At 41.8% G+C, this 18,797-nt stretch overlaps 1 long non-coding RNA gene and 1 gene segment (V, D, J or C); one reads left to right on the top strand and one right to left on the bottom strand.

Annotated features, from left to right (window-relative positions):
* Positions 1-10,631: 10,631 nt before the first annotated feature.
* Positions 10,632-11,155, top strand: LOC119264393. The gene is made up of 2 exons (XR_005131003.1): positions 10,632-10,786; positions 10,866-11,155. It is a non-coding gene; the product is annotated as an uncharacterized LOC119264393 (long non-coding RNA).
* A 5,923-nt stretch (positions 11,156-17,078) lies between these two features.
* On the bottom strand, positions 17,079-17,942 carry LOC119264314. The segment is given in 3 exon segments: positions 17,079-17,140; positions 17,382-17,768; positions 17,894-17,942. Coding segments are annotated over 3 exon segments (498 nt in total).
* Positions 17,943-18,797: the final 855 nt, after the last annotated feature.

The raw sequence follows: 18,797 nt of genomic DNA, 5'->3' as shown, positions 1-18,797 counted from the left end.
AGGAAAGTTCTAGTTGTTCCACTGTGGAAAGAGGAACCAGTGAATGTTCTCCAGTGCTAGAACGCATCAGTGCTGCTGCATAGTTTCCAGTTCTTTTGAGTTCAGTCTGAGTTCTTTACTGTGATGAATGGTGATGGTCAGTGTTGTTAGAGAGGGAGTTCAGCTGGAGATTCAATGCAGTGCTGTGTGTTGATCTTGAGGGAGTTTGGCTGAATGAAGCTGAACATCTGGTGAAAGTGCTGCTCTATTCTGGGAGAAAGAGGACGACTCAGGCCTGTTCATGCAGATCTGAGTTCCACCCCACTGCTCTCTCTCTCTCTCTCTCTCTCTCTCTCTCTCTGTCTCTCTCTCTCTCTCTCTGTCTCTCTCTCTCTCTCTCTCTGTCTCTGTCTCTCTCTCTCTCTCTCTCTCTCTCTCTCTCAGTCTCTCTCTCTCTGTCTCTCTCCCTCTCTTTCTGTCTCTCACTCTCTGTCCTCTCTCTCTCTCTCTCTCTCTCTCTCTCTCTCTCTCTTTCTGTCTCCCTCTCTCTCTCTCTCTGTCTCTCTCTCTCTCTCTCTGTCTCTCTCTCTCTCTGTCTCTCTCTTTCTCTCTCTCTCTCTCTCTGTCTCTCTCTCTGTCTCTCTCTCTCTCTCTGTCTCTCTCTCTCTCTCCCTCTCTCTCTCTCTCTCTGTCTGACTGTTTACTGCTTAAAACTGCTTGTTTGTGTTCAGCTGGGTGGGCTGTGGGGGGTTTCACTTCTTCCTTTAGTGCTGCTTCGTAGTCGTAGTGTCTCGTCCCTCATTAAACTCATCAGGTAATTCTAAAGCCCGTCATGGGTTTAGTCCAGTGTGCTGGACTAAGACTACAAAAGTATGAGGACTGTAGAGCGTTCAGGGCTGGAACTGAGAACCAGTGTGAGGAACCTTTGAGAATAAACTACTGAACTGTCAGGCAGGTAAAGGACTGTGAGAGGAGAGATCCACTGATGCTGCTCCAAAGCCTTTATTTCTCCAAGCTGAAAACTTTCCACCACAGCACAGCAGCTCACGGCTCAGAGCTCCACCCATTCATTAGCTTGTGTGGTCTGAAATAAACTAGAGTGGAATAAACAGCACAGCAGTTTAAGGAGTCTAGAGAATTAACTCCTCCCCTTCAAGCAGTAATGAAGTCCACACTACTGTTTAAGACTCATCACAGGCTTTAACTACAAGTCCACCATCTCCAACATCTCTGTTTAACTTAGACAACAGCGCCTCCTTGTGGGGGAAGCGGGTCTCTTTTCACTGACGGGACTACAGTCACTAGAAAGGCTGCCGCTCTGCTTTCACAGTGAACAGACGTGGTACATAAACAGGGCAGCATCACCAAATAAAGAGGAATTCTCTGTGTTAGAGCTGCAGTTGAGAGATAATCCTGTACCTAATAAACATCAGGCTGATCTGTGACCTCATGACCCTGCACTACTCCATAAACACTGGTGTTATTCAGGTCTCAGTGACCTCACACATTAAGTATGTAAGACCTGTTTTATACCTTCAGGACACTTTATTAATTAAGGCCCAGTCCCATTTCTTATTTCTACCCCTACCCCTTGTTTTTGAGGGTAACCCTCCCTCTTGAGACGGCGTTAGAAGGGCTAGTGGTTGAAATCTTCCCCCCAATGAAATGGGACGACCCTTCAAGCACCAGAGACGTCATCAGTCGTCTCCAGTGACTTCTATGTAAACAGGTGAGACGAGGTTTTCCGGCTATTTCCAAAACGCAGCCTCCACCTCAAATCAAATCAAATCAAATTTATTTGTATAGCGCTTTTTTACAACGGATGTTGTCACAAAGCAGCTTTACAGAGTTTCAGAAAAGAAAAAGTTTCAAGTGAACTCTAAGAATGTACAGAAACCCCCGGTGGGCAAGCCAGGGGCAACAGTGGCAAGAAAAAACTCCCTCAGAACTGAGGAAGAAACCTTGGGAGGAACCAGGCTCACCAGGGGGGACCCGTCCTCCTCTGGTCAAACTACCTACAAGTGATTATATTACTAATATTAATAGCAGTAATATTGGTATTATGAATAACTAGGAGTCTATGAAAACATCAGCGTAGGGTGGGCAGCTCATCCGAGGTAGGTGGTTGGGGCGTAGGCAGCTGGTCTGAAGTGGGTAGCAGGAGGGCTTGGCTGTCGGTCGTCCTTCAGTGTCCGGCCGGACATGTGGGCGATTGTATACTCGGAAAGAAAGCAGGGAGAGGGAATTAGTTTTATTCTATCCGTTTGTACATAAACAGGGAATGTGGACATTTCCAGAGTGTGGCTAACGACTCCGGCAGATCTGACTATGACAGCTTAACTAAAAGGAGAGAACCAGAAGGACACACAGACACGGCAGCACTCTGAGACAGTTCGGCATCCCTCCGCTCCACTGTCCACAAACCTGAGTGACCGCGTGCAGGACGACGGCACCAGCGTCTCAGTTTACTATAATTCCCTGTGTCCATGGACCCCTGGATCTGCTGCCTTTATCTAGGGGGAACATTAGCTACCAAAAGCTAAACTGAACAAGTGAGTTTTCAGCCTAGTCTTAAAGATTGAGACTGTGTCTGAGTCCCGAACAGTTTCTGGAAGATCATTCCAGAGTTTGGGGGCTTTATAAGAAAAAGCTCTTCCCCCAGCTGCAGCCTTAGGAATTCTGGGGACTATTAATAAGCCAGTGCTCTGGGATCTGAGTGGTCGTGATGGCTCATAATGAGAAACAAGGTCTTGCAGGTACTCAGGAGCGAGACAATGTAGGGCTTTATAAGTCAATAAAATGATTTTATAATCAATACGGAATTTAATAGGCAGCCGATTAAGTGATGATAGCGCTGGACTGATATGATCAGATGTTCTAGTTTTAGTGAGGACCCTGGCTGCGGCGTTTTGGACTAGTTGGAGTTTGTTTAAATTCCTGCTCGTACATCCTGACAGTAGCGCGTTACAGTAGTCTAGCCTGGAAGTAATAAAGGCGTGTACTAGCGTTTCTGCATCACGCAGGGACAGGGCATTTCTGATCTTGGTGATGTTGTGAAGATGTAGAAAAGCTGTCCTAGTGATGCCGCCTATGTGTTGATCGAATGATAAATCTGAATCTATTATAACGCCGAGATTTTTTGCTGCTGATCCAGGTGTGGCTGGAAAGTCGGCGAGATTTAAGATTAAATCTGGTGATTTACTTCTTGCTAATTTTGGACCCAGAAGGAGAACCTCTGTTTTGTTACTGTTTAATAGGAGGAAGTTGCGTGACATCCAGCCTTTCACGTCTTTTACACAGTCCTCCATTTTCTTTAACCTGTATTTGTCATCAGGCTTGGCTGATATGTACAGTTGAGTATCGTCTGCATAACAATGAAAGTTTACGCCATGATTACTTATAACTGTGCCTAACGGTAACATGTATAGTGTAAATAATAAAGGTCCTAATATAGAGCCCTGTGGAACTCCAAATCTCACTTTTGAATAATTGGAAGATAAATTGTTTACCCTAACAAACTGATAACGTTCTGATAGGTAAGATCTGAACCATGATAGGGCCGTCCCTGTGACTCCAACCATGTTTTCTAACCTTTCTAGGAGAATATTGTGGTCTATTGTATCAAACCGCGCTGAGGTCAAGTAGCACTAAGAGAGATATGTAGCCTTGATCAGAGGCAAGAAGAAGATCATTAGTTATCTTAACTAGAGCGTCTCAGTGCTGTGGTGTGGCCTGAATCCAGATTGAAATTTTTCATATATATGGTTCTTATGTAGATATGAACTAAGTTGTTGGGCCACAGCTTTTTCTAAGATCTTAGATATAAACGGTAAGTTAGAAACAGGCCTGTAATTAGACAAAACGGCGACATCAAGATTTGGTTTCTTGATCAGAGGTTTGATCACTGCTAGTTTAAAAGCTTTGGGTACATGGCCCAGACTAAGGGACGAGTTTACTGTAGTTAAAATAGGGTTTATAATGACTGGCAGTACTTCTTTAAGTAATTTTGTTGGAATTGCTTCGAGTGTGCAGGTTGTGCAATTTGCAGAAGAGATAATCTTCTCTAGCTCCAGCTGTGGGAGGGGGTAAAAGGTTTCCAGGCTCTTTTCTACAGCTGTGTTTTGTTCTATATCAGCCAAGTCAGATGATGGCCAAGCTGGATTTAATACTGTGGGTTGAATTTGTTGTCTAATATTATCAATTTTATTATTAAAGAAGTCCATAAAAGCTTCACTGGTGAGAGTTGCTGGGATTTCTGGTTCATTACCTGCCTGATTTTGTGTGATTTGGGAAATCACATTAAACAGAACTCTAGGATTATACTTTTATTCTCGATCAGCGAGGCAAGATATGCTGAGCGAGCTTCAGTGAGAGCATTTCTATACTCTATAAGGCCGTTCTTCCAGGCAGTGTGGAACACTTCCAGTTTGGTATGACGCCATTTCCGCTCTAATTTCCGAGCTGTTTGTTTTAAGGTCCGGGATTTATCGTTGTACCACGGGGCTTTTTCTGTCTTATTCTTTTTATTTTAAGTGGGGCCACATTTTCTAAAGTGGATCGTAATGTATTTTCTAAATAATCGGTTAGTAAATCTAGTTCCATTGGGTCTGATGCAGTGGAGACTGGGGTTGATAACTCTGGGAGATTTTCTATAAATTGTAGGGCAGTAAAAGGTTTTATTGTGCGCTTTGTTGAATAACGAGGGGACGTATATATATTATGGCTAAATCGTAGCTCATATGAAATTAAGTAATGGTCGAAGATCGCTGTGGTTTGCGGTAGGATATTAAGCTTGTCTATGTTAAGACCTAGTGTCAAAACTAAATCTAACGTATGACTACAGTAGTGTGTTGGCCCGGTTACATTTTGGGTAAAAATATCAGAAATGTAGCAATGAACACATAATCCATGAATTTGAGTGTTGGACTGCATATAAACTATAAAGACAGGGGGGCCCATAACAGACCCCTGGGGAACACCCAGAGCATCAGGAGCAGTGGGGGATTTGTGTTGCTGTATAGTGAAGAGCAGAGATGAATATTAACTAGTTATATTTCCTCAACAGTTCCATGTATTAAAAACAGGTGATTTGTTTTCTCCTGACTGTTTTCAAATTATAATACTTTCATTTCCGATCAAGTAGAGTAATCTACTTTTTACTGAGTTATTCATATTTACTTCATGATTTATGTGTTAAATTCCATTTTAGCTCATTGGTGATATCTGTACTGCTTTGTGATCGGTCACATCTCTTTGAAGTCAGAGTCCATGGTGGGTCACTCTGTCCAACAGCACATCAACTGCTACTGACCACTGTGTCCATCAGGTCCAGTTAGACTCTTGGGAAGTTCTGCACTGTAGAAACATAGAACAACAGGGTAAGTCGTGTAGTGTGAAAGGTGTTGAGAGAGAAAGAGCAGCTTCAAATCAGACTCCAGTGAAAGTGTTGATACTTCAGTGAAATAATGACTAAAGTACTATGAAAAGTACAATTTTAGAGATAATTTTCTCCAAAAGATCCCAGAAAGGTGTTACTAAATAAACTTCTTATGCATTTTGTGGTAAAATAAAATGCTAATGCCCCAAAATGAGAGGTGTGAGCAGCAGCAGACCAGCCCAATAATGATTAATGCAGAAACCCTCTACATCACTCTGTGAGAGGCTTTAGTTTATCTTATCAACAGCTCTGGCGATGCTAGTGCCCATAAGGGGTTTGTAATGTTATGTTAGCACCAAGCTAACAGTGGTGCATGTTAATATTATATGGAACATCTTCCTTAAACAGACCTTCCAAGCTTATAACAGACATTCTGTCTACATATTTTAACTGTGTTTCTGTTTTACAGGGACTTCTTCAGTAAAGATCTGACCTGAACCTGTATCTCTGTAATGTTATTGGAGGAGCCTGTTATCACTTCTGTTCAGTTTCAGTGACGTAGTTTCATGTTCCAGACCTACAGTGATGGTATTTTTATCATTCCTATAACTAACTTTGATTATTTGATTAAAAAAAGTAATTTGTAGTTTTAAGTGAATTCTATATTTTGAATAAAATAAATATAAATTGTTGATTATCTTGCTATTTTGGAAAGGCTTTTGATGGCATTTGACCTACACAAGCAGAGAATAAATGAATTTCTGTAATTGATGTTTACAGTGACAGTTTATGTGTATAAAAATTAAAATCTTTTAAACCTGAATGTTTTTTAAAAGAATGCAGTTTTTTAACTGGACCTTGGCTGACCAGCTTGACAGATAATAATTCCATTATGAATTCATCTGATTTACGTGTAACTGCTTAGTACTCACCCTGTAAAGATCATCTCCTACTAAAAGCTGATGAGTCTGAGTTTGTTGAAGGACTTCTTCAGGGACTCCCTCTTTCTCAGGACTGAGAGAAACATCCATTTCATAATCTGTCCAGATCCTTATAATAAACTTTAGAATAAATGAGACTGGAGCTGAACTCTACAGCTAGTTCCAGACCTGTGGAGATCAGGAAATAAACCCCTAAAATCACAAAGCATTTCCAGTCTAATGAACAGAAGAACAAACTCCATCTAAAGTCCTGATTTCCACAGAGTGTGTTATTGTGTGTGTCCATCCTCCCCCTCAGCACCTGCAGTAGAGTCCAGCTGCAGCAGTGCAGTCTCTGTGCAGCTGGACTGAGGGGGTTTTTGTACACCTACTAAACACTGTGGGAACAGGTGTGTGCTACTGATATAATGATAACTCTGACAGTAATAATCTCCTGCATCTTCAGTCTGGACATTACTGATGGTCAGAGTGAAGTCAGATCCAGATCCACTGCCACTGAAACGATCTGGAATACCTGACTGTCTACTGGTAGCGTAGTAGATCAGGAGTTTAGGAGCTTCTCCAGGTTTCTGCTGATACCAGGCTAGATAGTAATCACTGCCACCAAAATACACATCAGTGCTGTTTCTACAGCTGATGGTAATTGAGTCTCCTGGAGAAACAGTTTTCACTGCAGGAGTCTGAGTCACAGTCACCTGACCACTGGATCCTGAGAAAGTAAAAGAAAAAAAGGATGAAAATATTAAAAGAATATTGTATGAAACGTAAAATACAACAAAATGTACATCAAACAGGACAGAAATTAATTTACACAAAGATAAATGAGTGAGTGACCTTGAGTCCAGAGGGTGAGCGTCCAGATGAAGATGGAGACCAAAGTCATGGTTGCTGTGGGTGAAGTTTGTGGGGCAGCAGCTCTCAGTCATGAAGTGTTAAACTCACAGGACTATAAACACTAGCAGAGCACTGAAGCGTGGGCTGATCATGCAAAGTGGAGCCTCTATGGAAATGGACTCACCAAACACCTCCATAATAAACACGTCTGATTATTTAGATCTGATTAAAAAGTTTCAGCTCAGTTCTGTTCATTCAGTGCTAGACGTTCATTTCTAAAGCTCATCAATAGTTGATGAGTGTAGAAGAGCTCAGGGTGAACAGTGAGGAGTGATGGAGGTTTATGTACAATGACTTCACTGAAATGTAGCACTGTGCACAGTGTTAGAGCGCAATACAAAAACCTCCCTCAGCTGTAGAGGAACTGCTCTGACTCAGAAACTCTCACTGATCTGAGAACAGCTGCTAAAGCTGCACTCAGCTGAACTCATCAACTCCCAAACACTACAGTAGTGAGCACTGTTCTCTCTTTGGGGGGTTCTCCTGACTGTGAAACAGGGTTCTTCAGCAGGAGATGGAACATCTCACAAAACACATTCAGCACATCTTTTCTAAAGATTGCCTTCAAATATCTACAAACTTATGGATATTATTAGTTCTACTTCAAAGTAGTGAAGAGTCAAAAATCTCCCACAGATTGTGTCTGACGTTATTGTATCATCCCACCTTAATAGTAATAATAATAATAATAATAATATGTTCCATATTACATTTAATTTTTATTTAGCAGACTCCCTTTCATTACAGTGGAGATCAACGCAATTCAAAGTACCCAGATAGTCTCTAAAGTCTATAACCTTAAAATCAAGTCCTATCAAAGCTTGATCTTGTTAAATAAGGACATATTTTAAAGTATTTTAATTTTTAATAAGTAAACAATAAATTCAACAGTGGTCTGAGGGATTTAGTGAAGCACTAAGTCTTCAGCCCACAGAAGAAGGGGCTCAGAGAAAGTGTAACCACTGAGAGACGTGGACGGTGAAGCGTTGAGAAATGACCTCATGCCTTTCTTGGATCTCAGGGAAGGGCAGGGCAGGGATCAGGAGATCTGAAGTTAGCGTGTGAGTGTGTTATTATGAATTCAGGTGCAGAGGACATGTGAAGCCGGGAATTGGTGAACTTGATCAGTTGAAGCATTCTGCATCCTCTGTAGAAGAGAAAAGGTGCATGAAAGAAAGTCAGCAAGCTGAAAATTTCAGTAATCAAGTCTGGAAATGACTAAGACGTAAATGAAGTCCTCTTTTCTGGAATGAAACCTTTTCATCTCATTTTAGCTGCTCAGTTTCATCAGGACTCCCTGACAGAAGAGACAGTGTATCTCAGTAGGGCCTTCCTGGTTAAATAAATAATAAATAAATAAAATAAAATAAAAAATTCTGGTTCATGTCGTAGAAATCCTCAGGATCTGATAACAGATGTCATGTGATCAGAGCTGGTTATGAAGAATCAGTCCAAGGTGATGATTAGATGAAGTACAGCTGGGTTTCTACATAGCAATGATAATGAAATGAGATCAGCACTAATTATGTTTACATACACAACAGTGGGTTCAGCATTAGACTAAGATATGATCGTTAGAACAGTGTGGTTTGATGATCATGGACTGACTGTGGTCTTAGTCGATCTGTACTTAGCAACAATAAAACATGAATCCAGGCTGATAATCACAGGACTATGACAGCTTTATGACACCAAAACAAATGAGTGACCAAAGGAGAAAAAGCCCACAGTCTTGTGTAGAGAAAGAGTCTTTAATGTTATAGATTCAATGTTACAGACCGGTAGGATAAATACAGCAGCTGGTGGTTCACAGTACCAAAGACAGATTGGAGAAAGATGAGAACTGAGTGAAGATAATTAACAGCAGCTGTTTGTTCTTCAGTTTGGATGTTTTCAAGGAAAATTTGATGAACTGTAAAACAAAGTTTAAAAGGGTTTGCAGAAGCACCAAAAGGAAGAAGTGAAACCAGCCCCCCCACAGCCCACCCAGCTGAACTCAAACAAACAGTTTAAGCAGTAAACAGTCAGACAGAGAGAGAGAGAGAGAGAGAGAGAGAGAGAGAGAGAGAGACAGAGAGAGAGAGAGAGACAGAGAGAGAGACAGAGAGAGAGAGAGAGACAGAGAGAGACAGAGAGAGAGAGAGAGAGAGAGGAGAGAGAGACAGAGAGAGAGAGAGAGAGAGAGACAGAGAGAGAGAGACAGAGAGAGAGAGAGAGAGAGAGAGAGAGAGAGAGAGCAGTGGGGTGGAACTCAGATCTGCATGAACAGGCCTGAGTCGTCCTCTTTCTCCCAGAATAGAGCAGCACTTTCACCAGATGTTCAGCTTCATTCAGCCAAACTCCCTCAAGATCAACACACAGCACTGCACTGAATCTCCAGCTGAACTCCCTCTCTAACAACACTGACCATCACCATTCATCACAGTGAAGAACTCAGACTGAACTCAAAAGAACCGGAAACTATGCAGCAGCACTAATGCGTTCTAGCACTGGAGAACATTTAGTGGTTCCTCTTTCCACAGTGGAACAACTAGAACTTTCCTAACTCCTAATCTAACTACCATCAGATGAAGTGTCATAGAAACAGTTCAAACCTCTCATTAAAACCTGTGAATGTCTTCATCCAGGAGAACCTCACTGACCTCAGACCAGCTGGTCATCATGATCTGCAGCTGATAATGAGGGGATTAAATGAATCTCCTGTTTAAATAGAATAAAAGTCTCTTTTCACAGTGAGTTTGGTTCCTCCACTGAAAGAGAACGTTCTCTTTCAGTGGAGGAACCAAACTCACTGTGAAAAGAGACTTTTATTCTATTCTATTCTCATGAGCGGGAAGCTCTGATACTGCTGACAGTAATAATCTCCTGCATCTTCAGACTGAACTCCACTGATCTTTAGAGAATAATCAGATCCAGATCTACTCCCACTGAAACGATCAGGAACACCAGACTGACGGTTAGTAGCACCATAGATCAGGAGTTTAGGAGCTTCTCCAGGTTTCTGCAGATACCAGTTGAGATAGCTACTGATGCTCTGACTGGCTCTGCAGCTGATAGTAACAGAGGCTCCTGGTGAAACAGTCTGAGATCCTGGAGTCTGAGTCATAATTTTGTCTCCAAATGACCCTAAAGAAAAAAAATACAGAGAAAAACAAGTCAGAACATTTCAGAACATCTTCTTTTAATTTTAATTCAGCTGTGATCAAAACGAAAAGTGAGTTAATGCGCCTCAGAACTGAAATACAACCCCTGATATTTTTACCTTGAGTCCAGAGGGTGAGGGTCCAGATGAAGATGGAGACCAAAGTCATGGTTGCTGTGGGTGAAGTTTGTGGGGCAGCAGCTCTCAGTCATGAAGTGTTAAACTCACAGGACTATAAACACTAGCAGAGCACTGAAGCGTGGGCTGATCATGCAAAGTGGAGCCTCTATCAGAAGTGAAATATTCCCTTTAATGTCCAGCAGAGGGCGCTCTCTTATTGTGCAGTTCTAACTGACTCTGCCTTTCATTTGAGGGTCTCTGCAGCTACGACTGCCACCCAGTCTGTCTGGATCAGGGCTGGAGGACTTTTTGTTGGAGGAAACAATGAAAACAGTAAGAACCTTTTCATCTAATACTTTTAGAAGAACTTTTATCTAGAACATTTTCTACCAATTTAAAACTGTATATTTAGTCTTTAGGAAGTTCAGTTTGGTCTCTACAGCTGGAGCAGCACCCTGACCCTCCAGGAGGACCAGTGGCTAAAGAAGACAGTGACCTGTGAGGCCACCAAGGACTCCCAGCCTCCTGTCAGCCAAACCCTGAGCAGAGAGCAATGCACTGGGCAGTGAGCGTCCACGCATGTGTTGGAGCTGCTAGAGCTCCTCTTGATCTTCAGTGAGCTCAAACATGGCTCTGCTTAATGCTCTGATCTTCATCTCATCACTTCATCATCACAATAAAGAGCTTCAGTATTAATATCTACAGTCTTTCATTGTTTGTGTTATTTTCATGTTTTATGAAACAAACAACAGTAAACATGTAAACAGCTGTTTGATCTGTAATTTACTGCAATCATGTTTGTTTATTTCTCTTCTGAAAATAAAGCTTGTAGATGTGATTAACTGCAGTGTTTCCACTTTTTTCATGATGTTTGAGGCTGTATTATAATACGATTAATAATGAGACACATCCATCCATTTTCTAAGCCACTTCTCCGTCAGGGTCGTGGGGGGGTGCTGGAGCCCATCCCAGCAGTCTTCGGGCGGAAGGCAGGATACACCCTGGACAGGTCGCCAGTCCATCGCAGGGCAGACAGACAGACACAGACAGTCACTCACACCTAGGAGCAATTTAGCATCTCCAATTGGCCTGACTGCATGTCTTTGGACTGTGGGAGGAAACCGGAGAACCCAGAGGAAACCCACGCAGACACGGGGAGAACATGCAAACTCCACACAGAGAGGACCCCGGTCACCCGGCCGGGGAATCGAACCCAGGCCCTCCTCACTGCGAGGCGACAGCGCTACCCACCACGCCACCGTGCCGCCCTAATGAGACACAGTTATTTATTTTTCTAGCAGTCATAAGAAACATGATTATTGTCCAGAGGAGTTTTCTTTATTAGAATATCAATAAATGAACCTATACAAACTCACAAAAAACAAATATAGAAATAAAAACCTGAACAAGTCGTTACATGGATAACAGTTCAACTCTGTCCCAATAGAATCAAATCTTTATTTAGTTTTGTATAAATGTAATGTTTCTGATTCAGAGACTCTAAAGAACTCTTGACTCTATCAGCCACTTTCATTAACCTGAAAACACTGATGCATCACACTGTTGTCCACCCAACCAGGCACTATTTGTTTTAAGGAAATTGTGTTTTTAATAGAAATAAGTTTCCTTTTCATAGCTCCTTCCTCACAAGGTTGGTTTACATATAAAAATGATTGAAATTCAGAGAAAAGCAAATCACTGAGAAACAGGCAGGTTTTGATTTGTGTCTTAAAGACCGAGACAAATGTGAGATCATGCAAACTTTGAGGAAGTGAGTTTCAAAGTTCTGGACCTGTTACAATGAACCACTGTCTGAGGATGATCTGAACTGGGGTGAAGAAAGCAGTACCAGAAGACCTGAGTGTACGAGCTGGCGTGTAGAGATACTCATAAACACACAGTTAGAGAGGGAGAGAGCAAGAGATTAGAGGAGTTGAAGCTGATTTATATCTGTTTCTCATTCACATAACAAAGAAAACTGAGTCCATGCTGATGAATTATACGGCCCTGTGAAAGTCTGTAAATTATAAAGAGGAGAGGGCCAAGGACAGAACCCTGGGGAACCCCTTGAGCAACATGAGAGACATTTTCCAGTAGTTTAGCAGCGAAAGGGAGATTCGAGTTTGGTCTGAAATTATTTAAACCAGTTGAATCTAAACCAGATTTCTTCATGACCAGCACAACTGCAGCAGGTTTTAGTTGGAACAGGACAATTCCAGACATTCAAGATTACTCAGGTGAGAAGTGGGAGTAGAGATAACTGGAGGACTTTTGTTGGTATGGCACTGGAAGGATTTAACTGGTATGTTGTGGTCTCCCAGATAAACTCCTGAAAAGGTTATTTGTAGAAGCAATTTTATTATGAAGAAACAGGAGAAGTTCCTCAGATAGCTCAGCAGAGCCAGAAACATTAGATGCAGGGAGTGAATGGGTTTGTTAACTGTGGTAAAGAGTGACAGAGGCCTGAAATGAGCACTGCCGATTGTAGAAGACATGTGGTGTGAACAGGAAACATTGATGTCAGATCTGCCAACTTCTTCACTGCATGCGATGAGCTGAACATTAAGGCCAGGTTTCTTCTAAAGCTTCTGAAGGAGGTAGCCTACTGCTCTCATGACCTGGAGCTCAGGAGTGGAACAAGGCCAGGAGTGAGAAGAGGGTACAAGCCAGGTCTTCAAGGAGGCATGAGCTTCAGAAGCTTTAAAGAGAGAGTAACTGTAATTTGAGAGCATCTCTACTGGACAGCATTAATTAATAGAGTAAAGAGGAAAGGAAGATTGCATGGAGATAGAAAAGGACAGAGGATCAGCCGACTGAAGGCCATGATAGGATATGTATTAATACAATTATTGTTTATCTATTCATATTTATAATAGCTGTTACTAATATAGTACATCATGAGCTATTGATGTTGATAAGAGCAGTTTTTGAAAGAAAATAATTCAAACAACAAACATGGTTCCTCCATAAAACATTAAAATTAGTCTTTGCTTCATAAATGAAATGTTAGTTTTAGTGAATGTGATTATTCAGTAATCAGCTCCACTCATATGTTCTAGAGTGAACTGTGCTGAAGGTAAAGAACCAGCAGTGAATAACATGATGACCAGCTGGTCTGAGGTCAGTGAGATTCTCCTGGATGAAGACATTCACAGGTTTTAATGAGAGGTTTGAACTGTTTCTATGACTCTTCATCTGATGGTAGTTAAATTAGGAGTTATGAAAGTTCTAGTTGTTCCACTGTGGAAAGAGGAACCAGTAAATGTTCTCCAGTGCTAGAACACATTAGTGCTGCTGCATAGTTTCCGGTTCTTTTGAGTTCAGTCTGAGTTCTTCACTGTGATGAATGGTGATGGTCAGTGTTGTTAGAGAGGGAGTTCAGCTGGAGATTCAGTGCAGTGCTGTGTGTTGATCTTGAGGGAGTTTGGCTGAATGAAGCTGAACATCTGGTGAAAGTGCTGCTCTATTCTGGGAGAAAGAGGACGACTCAGGCCTGTTCATGCAGATCTGAGTTCCACCCCACTGCTCTCTCTCTCTCTCTCTCTCTCTCTCTCTCTCTCTCTCTCTGTCTGACTGTTTACTACTTAAAACTGCTTGTTTGTGTTCAGCTGGGTGGGCTGTGGGGGGCTGGTTTCACTTCTTCCTTTAGTGCTGCTGATGACCATCAGTGTGTCAGTCAAATAATAAGCTGTTTTATTTCTACAGCACCTTTATTAAACTCAAAGCAGGTAACAGTGAAACAGAACGAGTGCAGAAACAAACAATAAGAGCTCTAACATACAGGAGAAGAGCATCAGCTCCATCTGAATGAACATGTAAAGGGAGGTAAAGCACTGTGTGAACAGGGGGTTTGAGTTGTGTTTAAAGACAGAGATAGAGGGGAGTTCCAGAGGTTTGGAGCTGTTCCACTAAATTCTCTCCCACTGACTGAGGACAGTCTGATTCACTCCAATCAGACCAGCTCCAGAAGACCTGAGTGTCCGAGCTGGCGTGTAGAGATGGAGGAGGTCAGTAAGGTATGAAGGTCAAGGCCATGTATGTCTGTGAAGGTCATGAGCAGCAGCCTGTACTGACCACACAAAGGGGCAGATAAGCAGTGCAGGTTATGGAGAGCAGGTGTGATGAGGGCAGAGTGCTTAGTGTGAGTGAGGACTCCAGCTGCTGAGTTCTGAACAGACTGGTATTTAGGGAGGAGTTTAACTGGGAGTCCACTAAGAAGGTCATTACAGTAATGAAGGTGGAACTGATAAAGATCTAATCTACATTTCTGCAGCACTGCTGATAATCATGGGGCGGAGTCTGGAGATATGAGGAAGGTGGTAGAAGACAGTCTGGATCAGTGAGATAATATGGGATTCAGAAGTGAGTGAGGAATCAAATATGACACCATGATCATGAAGAGTTTGTGAAGGTTTTATCTGAACTCAATATCACAAATTATTTCACAGAGGGATTTGACAAAATAATTAGCAGCAGGTATTAATATATCGATCTTTTCTGTGTTGAATTTAAGGAAATCAGCTCATCCAAATCTTAACATCACAGATGAAGACAGAGAGGGAGGGAGGGGCTGATGGAGAGTGGTCTTTGGTGACTGATACAGATTTGTGTATCATTATGAATGAAAACTGAGTGAAAACTGATATAAGTGTATAAATTTAGAAGGGAAAGGGGCCCAGAACAGAACCCTGGGGAACACTGAGCATCAGGAGCAGTGGGAGATTTGTGTTGCTGTGTAGTGAAAAGTAGAGATGAGCAGTAACTAGTTATATTTATTCAATTTCATGCACTGAAGTAAAAGTTTGATGGATTTCTTCTCTCCTGAGTATTTTCAGATCTTAATGATACAGTTTTCCTGAAGTGTATTAGAACTTTTTACCATCAACATTTACTTACTAATTCCTTTATTTAATTTAATTCCTTGTTTAATTTGAGATTATTAATTTTATTTGGAGTGTTCAAGTTCAGATCTGTAGATGTTTAACCTGAAAGGTCACTGAACACATTAGTAAACACATCATCTCAACATCTTCATCAAGCTGTTAAAGACTGACACCATGCTGTACCTGCAGCTTCACTGGATTAAGGTTTGGTGAAGGCTGGATTTAGGATTAAGGCTAATGTGAGGGTTAGGATTAGGGCCAGGGTGAGGGTTAATATGAGGTTGGAAATTAGGACCAGGCTGAGGGTTAATATTAGGTTAGAGTTTAGGACCAGGGTGAGGTTTAAGATTGGGTTAGAGATTACGGCCAGGATCAGGGTTAAGACTAGGTTAGAGATTAGGACCAGGGTGAGGTTTAAGATTGGGTTAGAGATTACGGCCTGGATCAGGGTTAAGACTAGGTTAGAGATTAGGACCAGAGTGAGGGTTAAGATTGGGTTAGAGATTAGGACCAGGGTGGGGATTAGGTGTTGCTTAAAGTAATTACCATATAATGAATGCTACACCTACTTAATGTGACTAATGTATCAACAGAACATCTACAAGATATTTACTTCAGTGTATTCAGATATTTCACTACTGCTACTTCACTGATATGCAGTTCATGTGTTTATGATTCTCTGTTAAGAGCTTATTAATCATCTATAAAGACCTCTCAAAATAGTGTTACCACAGCATCTATACAGCTTTGTGAATTGTCCCATCTCTGACTTCAGGGTCAAGACCCCGAGGTGGATCCACTTAGACTCTTGGGAAGTTCTGCACTGCAGGAACACAGAACAGCAGTGTGAGTCGTGTTGTGTGGGGTTTGTAATGTAATGTTAGCACCAAGCTACAGTTCGTGGACATGAAGACTTTATAGCAGCTCCAAGTTAAACACAGATATTTTTGGTTTATCACAGATATTCTGCTTATATATTTTTACTGTCTGTTTCAGTTTTACAGAGACTTCTTCTGTAAAGATCTGAACTGAAGCTGTGTTCACATTAAAGCCTCATCACTCAAATCTGATTCTTTGCTCTAATCTGATCTCTCTGACGTGATGCTTCAGACTCGTTTAGGTCAGTGACTCTAATCGGTCATTAATGTGATGAACCGTTGGCCTGAAATGACCCTCATGAGCTCCTCCCACTCAGTGACATCACGTGACTGAATCACTGCATCATCAACACAAACTAACGAGCAGAACGAGCTTCTCTGAGAAGATCATTAACTCTGATCAGCTCTCAGCTTCATTATTAGAGCCAGACGGAGGAGAAAAGGGTGAGATGAGCTGCTTTTCCACCGTTTACAGGCTTTAACGTCTGTCTGGTGCTGTTGCCTTGGTAACGCTGAATGATGGCGCAGAGCGATGGAAAAAACCACATGAATTCCGATCTGAGCGTCAGATTAAAGTCACGTGGCCACAAATCGGATACGTATCCGATTTAGGACCACATATGAAAGTGACTCATGTCGGATTTGGAAAGATCAGATTTGTGTCCACACAGTCCTGAAAACTGAAAACAGAGCCTGAATGTCTTCATGTAACAGTTGAACTTCTATTACTGGAATAAATCTTTTAAATTAAGGAATTCTCTGTTGAAAAAAACCAGTTAAACTGCTTAGAACCACAAACTCATTTTTAGGTTGAACAGACAAACTACTGTTTACACTCTACTGACCTCTGAATATGATTTCCTACTAAAAGCTGATGGGTCTGAGTTTGGTGAAGGACTTCTTCAGGGACTCCCTCTTTCTCAGGACTGAGAGAAACATCCATTTCATAATCTGTCCAGATCCTTATACTAAACTTTAGAATAAAGGAGACTGGAGCTGAACTCTACAGCTAGTTCCAGACCTGTGGAGATCAGGAAATAAACCCCTAAAATCACAAAGCATTTCCAGTCTAATGAACAGAAGAACAAACTCCATCTAAAGTCCTGATTTCCACAGAGTGTGTTATTGTGTGTGTCCATCCTGCCCCTCAGCACCTGCAGTAGAGTCCAGCTGCAGCAGTGCAGTCTCTGTGCAGCTGGACTGAGGGGGGTTTTTGTACACCTACTAAACACTGTGGGAACACCCAGCTACCACTGATACTGTGTACACTCTGACAGTAATAATCTCCTGCATCTTCACTCTGGACATTACTGATGGTCAGAGTGAAGTCAGATACAGATCCACTGCCACTGAAACGAGCTGGAACACCTGACTGTCTACTGGAAGCGTAGTAGATCAGGAGTTTAGGGGCTTCTTCAGGTTTCTGCTGATACCAGGCTAAGTAGTTACCACCAAGAACGCTAGTGCTGGTTCTACAGCTGATGGTAACTGAGTCTCCTGGAGAAACAGTTTTCACTGCAGGCGTCTGAGTCACAGTCACCTGACCACTGGATCCTGAATAAAGAAGTGAATGAAATATAAACTCATTTAAATGAATCTTTTTAAAGAATTGAATTTTATTAAAAAAAGAAATAACATTAACTACCAAAAATCTACAGAAAATTAAATCAATGTGCTACCTTGAGTCCAGAGGGTGAGCGTCCAGATGAAGATGGAGACCAAAGTCATGGTTGCTGTGGGTGAAGTTTGTGGGGCAGCAGCTCTCAGTCATGAAGTGTTAAACTCACAGGACTATAAACACCAGCAGAGCACTGAAGCGTGGGCTGATCATGCAAAGTGGAGCCTCTATTAGAAGTGAAATATTCCCTTTAATGTCCAGCAGAGGGCGCTCTCTTATTGTGCAGTTCTAACTGTCTCTGCCTTTCATTTGAGGGTCTCTGCAGCTACAACTGCCACCCAGTCTGTCTGGATCAGGGTTGGAGGACTTTCTGGTGGAGGAAAAAATGAAAACAGTAAGAACCTTTTCATCTAAAACCTTTTGAAGAACTTTTATCTAGAACATTTTCTACCAATTTAAAACTGTATATTTAGTGTTTTGGAAGTTCAGTTTGTCTGTTGTGTAAATTCTAAAGGACCAAGCGAGTCCTCAGTTTAGATATTTCACTGCTTATAAAATAATCCTTGTTGGGAATAAAAGGCAGAACGTGTGCAGATCTACAGTGTGTAGTTTAGTCCATTATTAGATGATTGTAGAACCCATTAATATTGTATTATAGGTCAGAAATAGTGCGTGTAGAGGCTGAAGAGAGTGGCGTGTTTAGAGCAGGAGGTTTTTGTACAGCCAGTAAACCAGTTTGTATCACTGTGGTGGACTTTTGGTGGAGGAACCAAACTGTCAGTTGGAAGTAAGTCCACTTTTCCTCCTTATTCAAAAGGAATCTTTTATTAAAATGATTATGGATCAACAGTACAGATGTACTTGATGTTCTTCTAAATCAGTTCTGCTCCAAATTTGAATGTATTTCCTTAGAACTTGGCTGAAGTGTGGCGAGCGTGGAGCTTTAGGCTTTACCACGAGCTCCT

This window comes from Pygocentrus nattereri, chromosome 11 (genome assembly GCF_015220715.1).
Source record: "Pygocentrus nattereri isolate fPygNat1 chromosome 11, fPygNat1.pri, whole genome shotgun sequence".
NCBI classification, from domain to species: Eukaryota; Metazoa; Chordata; class Actinopteri; order Characiformes; family Serrasalmidae; genus Pygocentrus; species Pygocentrus nattereri.
The sequence above is the reverse complement of the archived record's forward strand: the minus strand, read 5'-3'. Positions and strand labels throughout refer to the sequence as shown.